General features: G+C 38.9%; 1 protein-coding gene across 1 annotated transcript; it reads right to left on the bottom strand.

Annotated features, from left to right (window-relative positions):
• Positions 1–2,046: 2,046 nt before the first annotated feature.
• On the bottom strand, positions 2,047–12,700 carry LOC124223265 (macrophage mannose receptor 1-like). The gene is made up of 6 exons (XM_069137764.1): positions 12,584–12,700; positions 10,166–10,367; positions 9,747–9,795; positions 9,259–9,663; positions 2,644–2,724; positions 2,047–2,560 (listed from the first exon to the last, which is right to left on the bottom strand). Exons 2-6 carry the CDS (start codon positions 10,242–10,244, stop codon positions 2,062–2,064), a joined length of 1,113 nt encoding a protein of 370 aa, XP_068993865.1. The 5' UTR covers positions 10,245–10,367; positions 12,584–12,700; the 3' UTR covers positions 2,047–2,061.
• Between the last annotated feature and the right edge of the window lie 3,532 nt (positions 12,701–16,232).

Genomic DNA, 16,232 nt, shown 5'->3' with positions numbered 1-16,232 from the left:
TTCACGCTTCAATTTTTGGTAAAATCTATTTTCACACGTCCGATTCCCAATCGTACCAGAGATCGATTTTTCACATAGGATATCTAGTAATAATCCATAATCTCTGACGGAGAAGCGTCGCGACGGAAGCGACGCCACGCGGTGAGTATTGAAATCATCAGACTCGGTGAAGTCCCGCGTCAAGAACCAGAAGGCACTTCGAGTCGAACGGGGGAACAATGGAAAGCGGAACGTTCGCCCGTTCCTCCGTTCGCTCCTAAGTATGATGGCCCGTGAAGAAGACGCGCTCACTATGTAGGCCAGATAAATACCCAACCACCCATCCTCGGCGCTCGCTGCTTCTGTTGCACGAGTGACTGAATGCGGATGGTGGAAAGGTAAAGGGGAAAGGGGAAGAGAGGAATATTCTCGCTCTACGGCTCATTGTCCTCGTTGTTGGTGCAGCAACGGTGGTTAGCGTCCCATTGTCGCCGTAATGCTCATCGTCAGCCAGACGACGCCACGTCGGCTCTGGGATTCGGATCATCGTCGTACCTTGCCGCGTTTGAATTACACCCCCGTCACGCGTTGGCGACCACCGCGCTGAGAGAAATTGCGTTGCAATTGCTAAAAAAGGATCGGCAATAGCGCAAAATGGTTACGCGTACCTCGTTTTTCCTGATTCCAATAATGTTCAAACAGTTTTTTCAACAATACCTGTTTTACGGAATTTTTCTAGTTACTGTAACAAATGAAATTTTTCTCAGTGCACCTATTGCTCGTAATACGGGACCGGGTTCGAATACCCTTCCACTTTTTCGAGAAGAGAAAGCCAGATTTTTTTGGGGCATAATGTATCAGGGTGGCTACAAATTTTTGGGAAAAAAATTCGATGACATATTCAGATTTTCCATTCCAGAATTCGAATCGAAGAAAAATGTAATGTAGAAAAAAGTCGCTCGAGCCAATTCCGTTTTTCGACAAAAAAAAAAAAGTAAACTTGTTACCTCGAAAAATTATTTCTAGTTCCCATAAGAGAAAACTGACATTTTCAGTATTTTCCTGTATTTGATTGTAATACCACCAATAATTCTCCACGTCAAAGCATCTAGGTATTTTAGAAAAACTCACGAGTAATGATGAATTTTTTTTCACTCTCAGTCATCGCGAAAAGAGAGAGAAAATAGAGAAAAGTGTTTTTCGCACAGATGTTGAAACCCGGATTACTGCACTCTGATGCAGAGACGTAACGTGTAAATAAAGTGCAATAAACGGAACAATAAGCGAATAGACGACGAATATCGTCAACTTTAGCCGCGCGCCGTTGTCGCAGCTTATACTCGCGCTTTCGTATTATATTTCCGTAAATAATAAATTGAACCTTAATAAGATTCTTCCCTGTGCAAAGATACACAATTTTCACTTGTGTGCGTACTTTTTCCTTCAATTCCACCATCTATCGCTGCAACGCGGAACGGCAACAAGATAGGCAAAAGGGATCTACGCGACGGCGTAATATCGCCAACTCGACGTAATATTGCCTTATCATGCATATTGCCTCCTCAAACAACGTATATACATTTTATAATGACAATAGCAGTGATAGTAATAACGGTTACGTAAATAGTGACGACGTTAACGAATAATGAACGAACAGCGGAGCAAAGGCAGAAAGCGGAAAATTCCCCGTCACGGGTCGACGATGTTTTATCTTTGTATTCGATTTGCGAGTGAATGGTTTGAGCTTCGAGATTTGCGTCGATTTCATTCGCAACTCGTTTGAAGAATGACCTGAAAATTTATAAAAAAATCATAGTTTGATTCCGAGAGAAAATGATGACAGTTATCTCCTCACCCTTGGATAAACCAAAAAGATGGAATTTTCCATATTCCATTCCATAGAAATAAATTCGGCTCCCCCAATGTCGAAATAAACGATCAAGTGCACGTTTAAGATCAATAAAACAAAAAATTAGTTGTATCAAATGAACGGTTTAATTTCGAAATAAACAAGTTCGGGTCAATTGAGAAAGATGAACAGGTTATGCTATGTGGATACTATGAATTACATTAGAACGCCTATTAGACGTTTCGTTTGGATTTTTGAGGCCCAATTATCGAGGTTATAATGGAAATATCGTATTTAAATCGGATTATTAGTGTTTCCTTGAGATCATTATAAGGAATAATCTGCAGCATCAGGAAGTTCGCATACAAATTCGAGAGGTGAGTGGCATTTGAGGTAGTGTAAAGTACCACGGAAGTGTATTCCCCCACTATGTATTGGTATTGTGTATTGGGTTCTCTTTTATTCCAGATCGCATAGCCAGCCTGTTCCAGCGACTGTCCGTGAATAGTGAGATACTCGCCCTCCCGGAAAAGATCATGAAAACCGCAAAAGGCAACGTCCCGGAAGCCGTGGATCTTCTTTGCTCGCTTGAACACCGAAATTATGGCCTGGGCCTCGTCAGCGCTGTTGACGATGACGAGGTGGCCGCCTTCTTCTTCGCAGACCAAGCGCGCATCGAACCACGTTTTGTTCACGTGATGAAATTTGTATCCACCGACACCGGGAAAGTACCTGCGACGAAGTCAGGAGTGAGAATGCAAAGAAGTCGGACCGAACTTGAGTGTTTTTATTTGAAACCGAAACGTTAGGCTTACGTGTAATCGTCCCTCTCTGTTACCGGCTCGCCACGCAACAGGCAAGGTGCTGCAAAATGTAACGACGGTGAATTTTTTATGCTGATCGAATCCAATCACCGACCGTATAATACGCGAGAATTAATGAACTGTCGAACAGCGAAACCGCTGTAATGTCGTGTCGAATTACTTCAGCGAATGGGAAATCAACTTGACGAGCGATTCAATTTCACATCCGAGAAAGCCGTTCCGGAAAATTCACCGATACGAACAACGAGATATCAACAATCTTCGATAAAGCGAATAAGTTACAGAAATGTTGTCTACTTCGATCAAAAATTCACTCTCGCCCCACGTTCCAGTATGAAATCGTCGTTGTAAAATCGATGAAAATATGATTCGGGTAGAAGCGTGACGAATCGTTGACTCGGACTACTTACCGTCGTTATACGCGTTTGTCCGATGCTGCAGGAGTCCCAGCGAAAGGCAGAGAATTGCGATGAAAATAAAGCGCGCCATGATTCTTGGATTACCGACGATTCAAATTCGACGCTGACAAAAGTCCATGCGGATCAGTCGAGCAATAAGATAACGTTACTGATACATAAAACAAGAAATTGATCTTTAACCCCTGATAAAATAGACCCAAGAAGATAACCTGATTGGAACGAACGTCTTCGTTGCGGTAATGAAGGCAGTTATTTTCCATTTGGAACTCTTCAGATTGACTAGGAAAATAAATTCAAACACAAATTGGAATAAATAATATTAAAGATTAATTTTCTATGAGGGGAAAATTCACGATCGCTGTTACGCAACGTTCAGTAAACCGTCATTCTCCGGACGCGTTAAGAAAAATACTTGAACGGTGTGAAAGGTCACGACGATGAAACCTCTGACCAGAAAATTATCACCGATGCTTGACAAAAACAATCAAATCGCGTCCGATAGGTGAGAATTACTTTTGCGTTCTCTTGGAAAGTTCGCAATAAACGCCAAAGCGAATCGCGAGTTCGTACGGAATATAATATGTACATCCGTAAGACGCATGTCTATATGTTTATAGTTTAACGCAGCTATAATTCATGTTTCCCTCTCAAATTCTGAGCCCTCCGATATTCGTTCGTTGATATAAGAGCGAGGAGGGCGCTCAGTTTTTTCAACTGGTAATTCATCAAAGTTTCATTTTCATAATCTCGAAATACCTCGGTTCGAGGCTTTCGCTCTTTCGCTTCTTTACGTTCTCTCTCCTTTTTTTTATCCTGCATCTCTCGATTCTCCTACAACTTTTGCTCCCTATACTGCCTTTCGTCCTCTGCCTCTCCCTTCACTGTACCGTTCCATGAAACTACATACGTGTATACATATCGTCATTATTATATTTTATTCCTACCCTGTCACATTTTCAGCTCACCATTTTGCTCTGCTATTTAAAACATCGCTGTAGACAGCTCGAAAAAAACCACAAGAACAAAAAAAGAAAAAAAGAAAAAGAAACAATATGCGTTAACAAAAAATCTTTCAAAGGGGGGGGGAAAGTAGATAAAAATTAAGGTGACGAGCAGAATTAAAAAATTCAAGATACTTTCAAACACCTTTGATTAATTGAAAGGAAAACCCTCTTCTCACCCCTCGTTCCCTTTTCATTTTTCTCCCTTTTCCCCTTCCCCCGCCACTGTGCATGACATCCCCATAGACTAGGTGCGGTGTTTGCGGTTACGTCACGTACCGAACCCCGAGTCTGAGTCTGATTGTGAGTCGCTGCTGTCACTAGCTGCTGCGACAGATCCTGCAAAGTGATGTACAGCCTTATTATTCTTCTCCAACTTTTCTTCACACGTCCCTTCGCATATCGTTTTCTCCCTTCCTCGCACTTTTTTCCTTCATCCCCCTCAACGTTACTTGCTCCCTCCCTCTTTTTTTTTCGCTCTCTCGTAAACCTCGTCCCTCCATTATACTCGATGCGATTTCAAAGGGATTTCATAAAAGTGGATATGGTTTCTACATCTCTTTTTTTCTTCGGTTTCCTTTTGGCTTTTTTTTTATTTTTTTTTTGTCATCTTCAACGCACAAGAGGTGGGAGTGAAAGTCCACTCTTATATTTTCGGTGATACAATGTAAAAAAAAGACGAATGAGAATGCAATTGATAAGTTTCTTGGTTTCTCAACCCGGAGAAAAAAGATAGAAAAAAAACAAGGATTCCGATAATTTTGTTATTTTTGAGTGAAGAAACAATCTGTTCAAAACTGTGTTTATTTTTTCGAGTAAACGAAGAAACGTCCAAACGAAAAAAGACAGGCCAACTCATTTCACAAATTTATGAACGGAACGACAATGGAAATAAAAAAATGTTGTTCAAAATTGATTAAATACAAAAATGATTTGGTCAATTCAGTTGAAATAATATGAAAAACATTTCTATTTGATTTTGTCAAAACTTTACACCATAAATTGTGCATGAAATCAATTTTGGAGCCGACCGTATTAAAAAAATCATCTATTTATTGTACAACTAAAATGAAAAACTCGCGTTTTGATAATTGGGTTTCGTTACAAGGGGGACAAAAAAAAATTGGACGAAATAAACTAAAACAAGTCTGAATAACGCGATTAAATAACGCGGTATTATGGAAAAAGTTAACCGGTCTCGTGCTAAGCAACGTGACGGTTGCAGAAGCAAAATTGAGGTGGGTAATTAACGAGTACGTCTTTATCCCGACAAACTGCGGGACTTTCGGCTTTATTATATACGAGAGCATGGGAGACCGAGGCAACGATACAAAACCTCTCTCTAGGTGAGCCTGTAATTCTGTGGGTGCAGCTTACTTACAGAACAGTAAACGGTAAATAGAAAAATATATGAATAAGTTATAAGATAGATTAGTAAATGAGTAGAAGGTTAATATTAACACTGAACTTAGAACGTAGGAGATAAGAGACAGAATTCTAGATAAACTAGTAGATAGGGAAAAGTAAATAGACAAATATAATGCAGGAATGTAAAAGCAAAACAGACACAAACATGAAATGTCTAAATAAAATGAATTAAAAATATAAATAGCGATAAAAGGTTGCTTAAATGAAGTAAAACAACGTAAAATAAAACAATGAGATCAAAGGGTAATGAATAGACAAATAAGATATACGTTTTGAAACAAAATATTAACAAAATAAAATAAAACCAGCGGTACGAAAGTAAAAATAAAAATAAAATCAACACAATAGTAAAAGTCATGTATATATATATAAAAAGATCAGGTTAAAATAGAGGAAAATGGATTATGGATAATACGTCGAATGAAAGAGAGAGAGAGAGAGAGAGAGAGAGAGAAGGAAAGAATGAAAGGCACGTATTACGTGTTCATGAAAATGAAAATACGGAGAAATGGGAGTAAAAGTGAAAGAAAAAAAAAAAAAGAGAAAATGGAATCGATGAAAATGCGTCGAAGCCCCGTACCCTGTGAATATACGTTGTACATCCGCGTCCATTTCCTCGGGAGTAAATATTGACGACGCGTGCAAGGGATCCAGGTCGTATAACATAGAAAGGCTCCCCTTCCCTCGACGTAATTTTCTCAGCTTAGATACGTATTCTGGATGTTTTCTTAGCTGCCGTGGGATTCGGAACATGATACGTGAATACCGCGTTCCAAAGAGGAGAGAATAACAAAAAAGTATCCAACAGGAAAGACATTCGCGCAAAAAAGAGAGCCTCGGAAAAGCTAGAAGGCAGTCATTGTCGCGAGGTTTTTGAAGAAAAAAATAAATAAAAATTCCCATTGAAAAATGGAAATCTTAAAGGAAAATCGTTGTACTGGAGGATGATTGAGATTTTTCAGATCCTTACGATTGCCCGTATCTTAACAAACAAGAAGACTAAGAATTCATAAGTTTCTTCAAAAGTAAATATATAAACCGGGATAAACATAATCGTTTATTTAGAAAAGGTGATAAGGAGGAATATGTTTGTCGGTTAAACATTGAAAATCGATTTATTTCCGGTAGAACCGGAAGTTCAAATTAACCGCTTCGTGACAATTTTTCATGCCCATCATTTGATTGTAATCCTGTAAGTTTTAAATTTGTTCATCGAGCCGTTTCCGAGATCATCGCAAGAGTTTTTTGGACAGACCGTCATTTTTGTAAAAACCTATTATTTGGATTCTAGAGATTCAAAAATGTGGAGATTTGTTGAAATCAAAACGAGTGATTTCCGACCAAAACCAATACTTTTCCTGTATCAGCAAAGATGATAAAAAGTAAAAACAATGAATGCGTAAAAACGGATTATACAAATGAAAAATATCCCCTCCTAAAATTTGTAAATCTCGTTCAATACGGTGCAAAGTTTGAGTTCCAATTTCCTGTATCTCGGCACCAACGTGGAGTACCAAAAATTTATAAAAAATATAATTTCCAGCATTCTTATCTCCAATATGAAAACCTCTCCTTCCGTCGCGAAATCACTCGATACGAGAAAAACAAACGTTGGAATTTCGACGATGAAAAATATTACTCGAAGAGCAAAAACGGCCGAGGGGGTGAAATAATGAAAATTCAAAAGGCTGGTCAAGTCAGGCAGTAACGAGCCACGCATCGCGTATACAATACTTATATTCCCGTAGGTAACTACCATTAAGGGATGATGTATCCCTGCACTTATCTCCCCTCGAGTCAACTCATTGTCATAATAAAGTCATAGCCGGAAGCAGGGGTCTCTTTTGTCTTGAGTACTTCCACTTTCCTCATCATCATTATCCGTGTCCCCTTATTTTTGGCTTTTCCTGCTATTTTATTTTTATTTATTTATTTTTTTTTCTATATTAATGTCTTTTTATTTTCTTTACGTTTATTTTTCTTTGTTCCCATCTTTACGTTCAGCTGCTCGTCTTTTTCTCATCCGTCTTCCAGGCCGCTCTCTCTCGTTAATAAACTGCTTGGGTAGAACAGCTTATCATGTATTATCAACCAACGGTTCACGAATGATAGTAAGACAATTTTTATTTTTTTATTTACCTTTGAAATGTCACGAGCTTATCAACGACGGTGAAATTTTTACATCGAGCTTCTTGAGAAGTGTGTGAAAAAAATTATTCTACATTGTCGACATCGCGGTTTTAAATTGTTAAAAAAGAATAATTTAAAGAAGAAGAAATAATATCGAGACAACTTTTACAAGTCAAATTCAAGTTTTATAGCCTTACAAGCGTTGTTGAAAATATCGTACGAAACAGTTCGGAATTTGTAAAAAATTAGTCAAAATATTCATAGATAATTATGACAAAAGAAGAAAAAAAAAAAAACAGTCCAACAATGTTCAATTTCGAGGGAAGGTGATCGCATAATTAAAACGATATGACATTGAAAATCGGAAACTTTATTATATGGTCCGGGAAAAATACACGGGGCATTGAACTAACGATGAATTGTAAGACTGGAGATTTTCGAGTTTTTTGGAGTAATTGTAGAAGGCAAGGAGAAAATCGGTAGGTAAACGCGGGATATGCGGCGGTATCGATAATTGACAAAGTAAACAAATGAAATGAATTAAATAAGCCCCTTGAAATCTAATAATAAGCCTGTCCGTCAATTTATTCACGTCGCTAATTACCGCCGGATATTCTGAATAACGAACGATCCCTTCGTTTTTCGGCGAGGAATAATAATTCCGATTAAAAATCCTAGGTTTAATGGACTCGCGGAATATCGCAGGATGTGGAAGAAGAAAAAAAACAAAATTGGGATGGCGAATATTTTCACCTCCGGTCGTACGAACGGTAATATGAAAACTCTATTTATATAGGGAGAAAAAGTGAGGAGAACAGAGTTTTCACGTGACAGCGAGTTTCCCGTGGATTTCAAAAACTGCTGTAGCAATTAGCCAACTCGAGGTTCTGAATGCCGAGCATCGACAATGCTCGCGACTGCAGCCTGACAATTAGTGCGGTGAGATGATTAACCGCATCCGGAACTCATTTCTGCACGAATTGCAGCCGCGCGTCGATTACAACGACGAGGAGGAAAAATAATAGCCAACGATTTTTTTTTTTTTTTTGTCATTGCTCGTTATTTTTCCACGTTACTTTTCATCTCTTTCGTAAGGTTCTCATCCCGGATGTACTTTTTCAAAATACCCCTCTCCCGGTATTGTTATACGTTTATTAATCAAATCACGTTAAACAAATATCCATTTGTCTATTTATTCAATTATTCCCTGTCCGAATATTATTATACGCCTACATGGGGGAATTTTATCCTGAAGATTTTATCGCAGAGATATCGACAAACAGGATCTTTTACCGACCACCATATCATAATTGATTTCAGAAAATAATTTGATGGAATATTTAATACGCTGAATAGAAATCGGCTGGTCGAATGTCGGGATAAACAAAGAGGTGTAAATTTAACAATCACAAAACATAAGTTTCGTCAAATTATGGATTTAATATCGAAGAAAACAAGTTCGGGTAAATTGTGAATGATAAACAGGTTACACCGTGTGAACCGTGAATTATATTAGACTTTTCGCTTTGCTTTTTGAGGCCCGATGTTCGACGCGTGAGTAAAGTATCGTATTCGAGTCGCATTATCATTATTTTCATGAGATCAATACGACGCGGTTATAAGATTACGCATCATTTTCATCAACGTCGGGGAGTTCGCATATAAATTCGTACAGATCCTCGCAGCGGAGATCATTGAACGTACCACCGTAGTGAACTCCCCCGCAATTTTGGGTGTTGTCGATGTCGTTGGGTTGAGATTCGTGCCAGATGTCAAAGCCAGCCCGTTCCAGCGACTGTCCGTGAATGGTGAGAAACTCGCCCTCCCGGAAAAGGTCGTGAAAACCGCAGAAGGCGACGTCCAGGAAGCCGTGGATCTCCTCCGCTTGCTTGAACAAGACGACTATGGAATGGGCCTCGTCGGGACTGTTGATGACGGCGAGATGGCCGCCGTCTTCTTCGCAGGCCACGCGGGCATCGAACCACGTCTTCTTCACGCGATTAAGCTTGTAGCCACCGACACCGGGAAAGTACCTGCGACGAAGTCGGGAGTGAGAATGCAAAGAAGTCGGACCGAACTTGAGTGTTTTTATTTGAAATCGAAACGTTGGGCTTACGTGTAATCTTCCCTCTTTGGTACCGGCTCGCCACGCAACAGGCAATATGCTGCAAAATTTAACGACGGTGAATTTCTTATGCGGATCGAATCCCATCACCGACCGTATAATACGCGAGAAATAATGAACTGTCGAACAGCGAAACCGCTGTAATGTCGTGTCGAATTACTTCAGCGAATGGGAAATCAGCTTGACGAGCGATTCAATTTCACATCCGAGAAAGCCGTTCCGGAAAATTCACCGATACGAACAACGAGATATCAACAATCTTCGATAAAGCGAATAAGTTACAGAAATGTTGTCTACTTCGATCAAAAATTCATTCTCGCCCCACGTTCGAGTATGAAATCGTCGTTGTAAAATCGATGAAAATATGATTCGGGTAGAAGCGTGACGAATCGTTGACTCGGACTACTTACCGTCGTCATGCGCGTTTGTCCGATGTTGCAGGAGTTCCAGTGAAAGGCAGAGAATTGCGATGAAAATAAAGCGCATCATGATTCTTGGATTACCGACGATTCAAATTCGACGCTGACAAAAGTCCATGCGAATCAGACGAGCAATAACGACTTTGAATTCAATGCTGAGCAGTGAATTCTTTTTATATCCGGCTCCCGGCTACTGGTTGAAAAAACAGAAATACAAAATTTCTCTTTAACCCTTAATGAGAAAAAAAAACCAAGGAGGTAACCTGATTGGAACGAACGTAATTATTGCAGTAATGAACGCAATTATTTCCTTCTGCGATTCCTCAGATTGGCTAGGAAAATAAATTCAAACACAAATTGGAATAAATAATATTAAAGATTAATTTTCTGTGAGGGGAAAATTTACGATCGCTGTTACGCAACTTTGAGGAAACCGTCATTCTCCAGACGCGTTAAGAAAAATACTTGAACGGTCTGAAAGGTCACGACGATGAAACCTCTGACCAGAAAATTATCACCGATTCTTCACAAAAACAATCAAATCGCGTCCGATAGGTGAGAATTACTTGTTCTTTTGGAAAGTTCGCAATAAACGCTACAGCTGGTCGGCGATCCTGTTCGGAAATAATACGTAAATACATCAAAATCCATGAAATGGTATAAATATTAAAATATTTGGACAAGCATCGTGAGTGTGATTCAGAACTAGAGAGACAATGTTTTTTTAAATCAGTAATCAAATTGGAGATGTAGTATGTATTATAATGGCTTTTAAACAGATCAGTAAACAGAAAAAAAACGATGAAAGTAATAGAGAAAAATATTCAAAAAATAGAAGAATCCGACCGTTGACTTCAAATTTTGCGTGAAAATGTTTGATTGCGAAAACGGAATGTCTTGTATCTCAAACGATGAAAGTTAATTTGGTTGTTTTGAAAATCTTCAAACATTCAGAATATCGACGTTTCAGATTTTTAAATATTCTCACTACCGCACTTTCGAAACTTTGAATTGTCGGAATTTTGCCCTATCGGAACTTTGAGCGTCGGGTTTCGGTCAATTCGAAACTTTGATATTTCGTCAAAGCTAGATTTCTTTACTCTAAGTTTCAAATTCGAAATTTCAATATCACTCCATTCAAAAGTTGGTCCAAAGTGGCACCCCTTCCCATTGAAATAGAAATCTGATCTTAAAGAGAGACTCTTTTATCTTCCTTCTTATATCAAGCTATTCTGGGGGGCGAACGAATCGAAATTTCTTCAACCCCGAATGAATACCACCCCAATATATATATATACATATATACTCGTATATAAGTATACATATTTTTTCGCCCATATAAATTTAATCGTTTACATTTTGTCCAAATTGAGCAATATTTATTTAATACTTATAGTCCCCAGTCTCTCATCCGAGTCAACGCGTTATGAAAAAGTCATAAGGAGGAAGATTTTCCGTAGAATGTATTTTGAGGGTGGGTGAAATCATAAAATGCAGCGGCAAAGGACTGTCGTAAATTTAATATGAAACTTTCAGAAAATATAAATATGCCACGCGTTACATCCGAGATACGGCCTTGGTCATGATCGTGGGGGGGAAAGAAGAGAAACGAGGGAAGAATCCACCCCTCTAACGGCAGTTGGCCGGGTTTAGCATCCCGCCTATCCCTGTATTTACAACGACAAACCAACGGCGGCAGTTTGCTCGGCTAAACGGTTAACGTGTAACGGTATAAAGGGCGCGTCGAGAGAAGAATGCTTTTTTTATTGACATTTTTGAAATTCAAATTCTTCCAGTCGCACGCTGCCTCGTTCCGTAATTCACTTCGCTTGCAATCTAACATTTTGCCGAATAAATTAATTAATTCAGCTCGTTATGTTTCCGTCGTGTAACGTGAAAAATGTTCCAGGTTGTTAAAGATAATAGCCAAAAATTTGACCTCGATTGACCGAAATGTTTACGCATTGCTTGAATGGACGTGAATTGTTCACTGACTTTCTTTCTTTTTTTTTTCCAATTCGATTTTAGATTGATTCGAAACTTTATAGACAAGGTATACCTTCACATTTAATATCATTGGTGTTTTTAGTTTCTTTTTCCAAAAGAAGACAAATTATGAATGTTGTCTCCCATCCTTGGGTGAGTAGAATAAATGGAATTTTTTTTTTACGGAAAATCGCAGTCGTCTGTCCCAATGCCGAAACTAACAAATTATCAAACTATTAATTTGATTGGGGAATAAACAAATTTGGCCAAATTTTGAAAGATCAACGGGTTACACTGTACGTACTGTGAATTATATCGAAAGGCGTGTATAAGAATACTTGGAGTAAAAAATTTGAGATCACAGATGCGAAAAATCGGGCCAAACTTGAGAGTTTTAATTTGAAATCGAAACTTTAGGCTTACGTGTAATCGTCCCTCTCTGTTACCGGCTCGCCACGCAACAGGCAGAATGCTGCAAAATGTAACGACGGTGAATTTCTTATACGGATCGAATCCCATCACCGACCGCATAATACGTGAGAATTAATGAACTGTCGAATTGCGGAACGGCTGTAATGTCGTGTCGAATTACTTCAGCGATTGCGAAATCGACTTGACGTGCGATTCAATTTCGTATCCGAGAAAGCCGTTCCGGAAAATTCACCGATACGAACAACGAGATATCAACAATCTTCGATAAAGCGAATAAGTTACAGAAATGTTGTCTACTTCGATCAAAAATTCACTCTCGCCCCACGTTCGAGTATGAAATCGTCGTTGTAAAATCGATGAAAATATGATTCGGGTAGAAGCGTGACGAATCGTTGACTCGTACTACTTACCGTCGTTATACGCGTTTGTCCGATGCTGCAGGAGTCCCAGTGAAAGGCAGAGAATTGCAATGAAAATAAAGCGCGCCATGATTCTTGGATTACCGACGATTCAAATTCGACGCTGACAAAAGTCCACGAGGATCATTCGAGACGTACGATAACTTTGAGCTCGATGTGAAGCAGGGAACTCTTTATATTATAGTATGTTGATCCTGAAATTTCATGGCTTTCATCCCCAACGAATCAAAACTCCGAAAATTCCGTCGTTCACGGCTATTTTAAATATTATTGTACAAGTTTTTTTTACTATCCGCATATTTTTTCTCTGACAATATCCTTACGACTTATTTTATCTATCCATCATATTCATCACAGTTCTTATCTTGTATCCATACATTCCATTCCTTTGCATGGATATAATTTTCAATTCGTTTTCTCAAATCATTAGTTTCAGGGAAAAAAAGCGTTCCAACTTTTAACCATCAAGTTTTAGAGTATAAAATTACGAATACATTATGAATATTGCTTCGTAAAAATTTCATCATAATTCTTCCAATAGCAATTTCTAATAACGTGTGAAGAATTTGAATAATTTACAAGCATCACGGGAATTATTGAAAATAGCAGCTGCGTAACGAGGGTTCCTTGCAATTGGAATCAGTGCCGAATGGTGAAACGCATTCAATTCTCTCACACTCTATTTCTCTCTCTTTCTCTCTCTCTCTCTCTCTCTCTCTCTCTCTCTCGTCAAGTGTGCATCAGCAGCAGCGTGATGCAGTTTTCCGCAAAATTAATTTGCGAAAATCAATATATCGCACGACCGCGTCACAAGTTCGTCACAGCCTGGCCGTCTGCCTGCCTGGTGAAAATGGCGAAACGAACGAGATTTCAACCCGTATCCCGCAGTTCCGTGACGCAACTGCATCGTTAACCCCCCATTGAAATTATTGTCCGTTATAAAGTCACGAACCTGATGTTTCGCAGGCGGATGCAATTTTTCGATACGAAAATCAATTTTTCCATACGACTCCGCTTTTAAAAAGAGGAATTTTCTTTTCACCCTAAATTATCTGCAACACGTTGCAATTTTCGACACGACACGAAAATATGTCTTTCAAATTCGTTTTTCTCTTCGCAGATCGGTAATATCGATTTTCCATAATATTCTCATGCTTTTATAATGTCCACCGTTAAGTCAAATCTTCGCTAGTATCTCATTAATTAACAAAAGTGTATAAAAAAATTGTTTCGTTCAATTTTAAGTTACACTCATGTTCAAAACTGACACCTTTTTGTCAAAAAGAAAAAAAAAAAAAAGGATACAATATTTTTTTTTATTTGCCTATCGTTTTTCTACGCTTACACCACTCGACGGTGAAATATATAATCGGCGTCAGTTTCAGAGGTAAATTTTTCTCTCATCCTCCGGACAGTTTATTTTCTCCCTCCGCTCAATTCGTTTTTCAATTTCCCAACTATTTCGCTTCCCCGTTCGGTGGCCTCTCTCTGCAAGCGAGGAGATGGACACGATTTTTGACATACGCTCGTCATTCGGACGGGTGAATAATAACGATGTTGATAACAACAATAATAATAGTCATGATAATAATGACAAAAAAAACAACAGCATCAACAATAATAATAATAGTAACAATAATTCCTGTGGGTACGAATTGGTATTCGTCCAACGTGATTCCGATTCGCCAATTAAACGAAACTCGATAACAAACTGCAGTCGATTCGTGAACATTGCCGGAATATCGTGGATAGGTGATTATAAAAATGATTGAGAAATTTTATCTCGTCTGTTTCGATTTAATGAGGTTAAACGCTGTCGATTGATTTCTGATATTTCCTCTCGGTCTCGAGGCGAGGCGACGTGTGATTTACGGTTTTTTGACGACGATCGAAACGAGACGAAGAAGACGAGGACGAATTTTTTTGGAATTTAAGACTCTGACCCCGCTAAAAACGAGGTATACTTACCAAGGAGCGAAACAGCTTGAGCCATTTATTTTTATACGAATAAATATCGTAGCGAGCTGGCGTATAAACACTGAGTAACGACGCCCTCTGAATACCGGCTGCAAATGACCGGGAGTGCCATCGCCATTCGCCTTTTACTTTTATTTTATTTTATTTTATTTTTTTTTTTAATTTATTTATTTATTTTTTTTCCCTCCGCTTTTCAATGTCTCCGTCGTTAGCGTGACCGCGACTGCCTAAAATGCGCCGCGTTTGTAAATTCGGAGGTAAAAATACTCGCTCGCGAAAAGCGAGATATTCAAGATTAATTTAAATTTCCGACATTTCGTTGTACAAGGTAGAACGAAGGAAAATTAATTGAAAGGAGAGAAAAGATTGAGCGAAACGAAAATATTATGAAGTATTGAAATAAGTACGACGGTGTGAAACTGAAAGAGAAACCCGCAAGCTTCCTGGCTCTCAAAGCCTCGCGTAATTGAACAACTAGACCCTTTTTTCTTTTTTTTTTTTTTTCTTCTTTATATAATTTTTTATTTTCTCTTCTTTCATCTTCCGGTCATGATCGAGTTACTTGCTACTCCAGGAATCTCGCGTAACGCGGCGGATGAAAGGATGAGAAGGGCGAAGGGTTTGGGGGGGGGGGGGGGGTCGGAAAGGACTTCCGGAAGTCGAGGAACTTCGGCGACTAACTTTAAAACCGATCCGCAGCTGCGGAAATCGGATGTGTGCACAGCCGATCAAACTCCGAACTACGTGATTTCATCGGTTTAATTAAAAACCCTACCTCGAGGCTCGAGTCGACCGGATATCCGGTTTGCAGATCGAATCAATCCACGTGGATTGTGTTTTCGATCATCTCGATAAGCTTTTACCGTTCGTCACTTTCGGTGACATGAGAAAATTATTGGTTTCTAGTTTCTAGTTTCAGCGAATCCTCGCGTTTATGTACTTTTAAAATCTGAAGAACAGGTTTTTAGAAAAATCTCGATCTATCGGTCTGTCCAAAAAACTCCCGCGATGATCTTGGAAACGGCTGAGTACAAAAATTTGAAACTTACAGGATTTTACAATCAAATGATGAGCGTGAAAAATTTCCATATTCCGTTTAATTGGAACTTTCCGGTTCTGCCGGAAATAAATCGATTTTCGATGTTTTACCGACAAACGTATGCAAATTTTTCCTCTTTATTACTTTTTCTAAATAAAAGATCATGTTTTTCTCTAGTTTATACATATTTATTTAAGAAAAAAAT

Source organism: Neodiprion pinetum, chromosome 7 (genome assembly GCF_021155775.2).
Source record: "Neodiprion pinetum isolate iyNeoPine1 chromosome 7, iyNeoPine1.2, whole genome shotgun sequence".
Lineage (NCBI taxonomy): Eukaryota > Metazoa > Arthropoda > Insecta > Hymenoptera > Diprionidae > Neodiprion > Neodiprion pinetum.
This window is presented reverse-complemented; position numbering and strand designations above follow the sequence as displayed.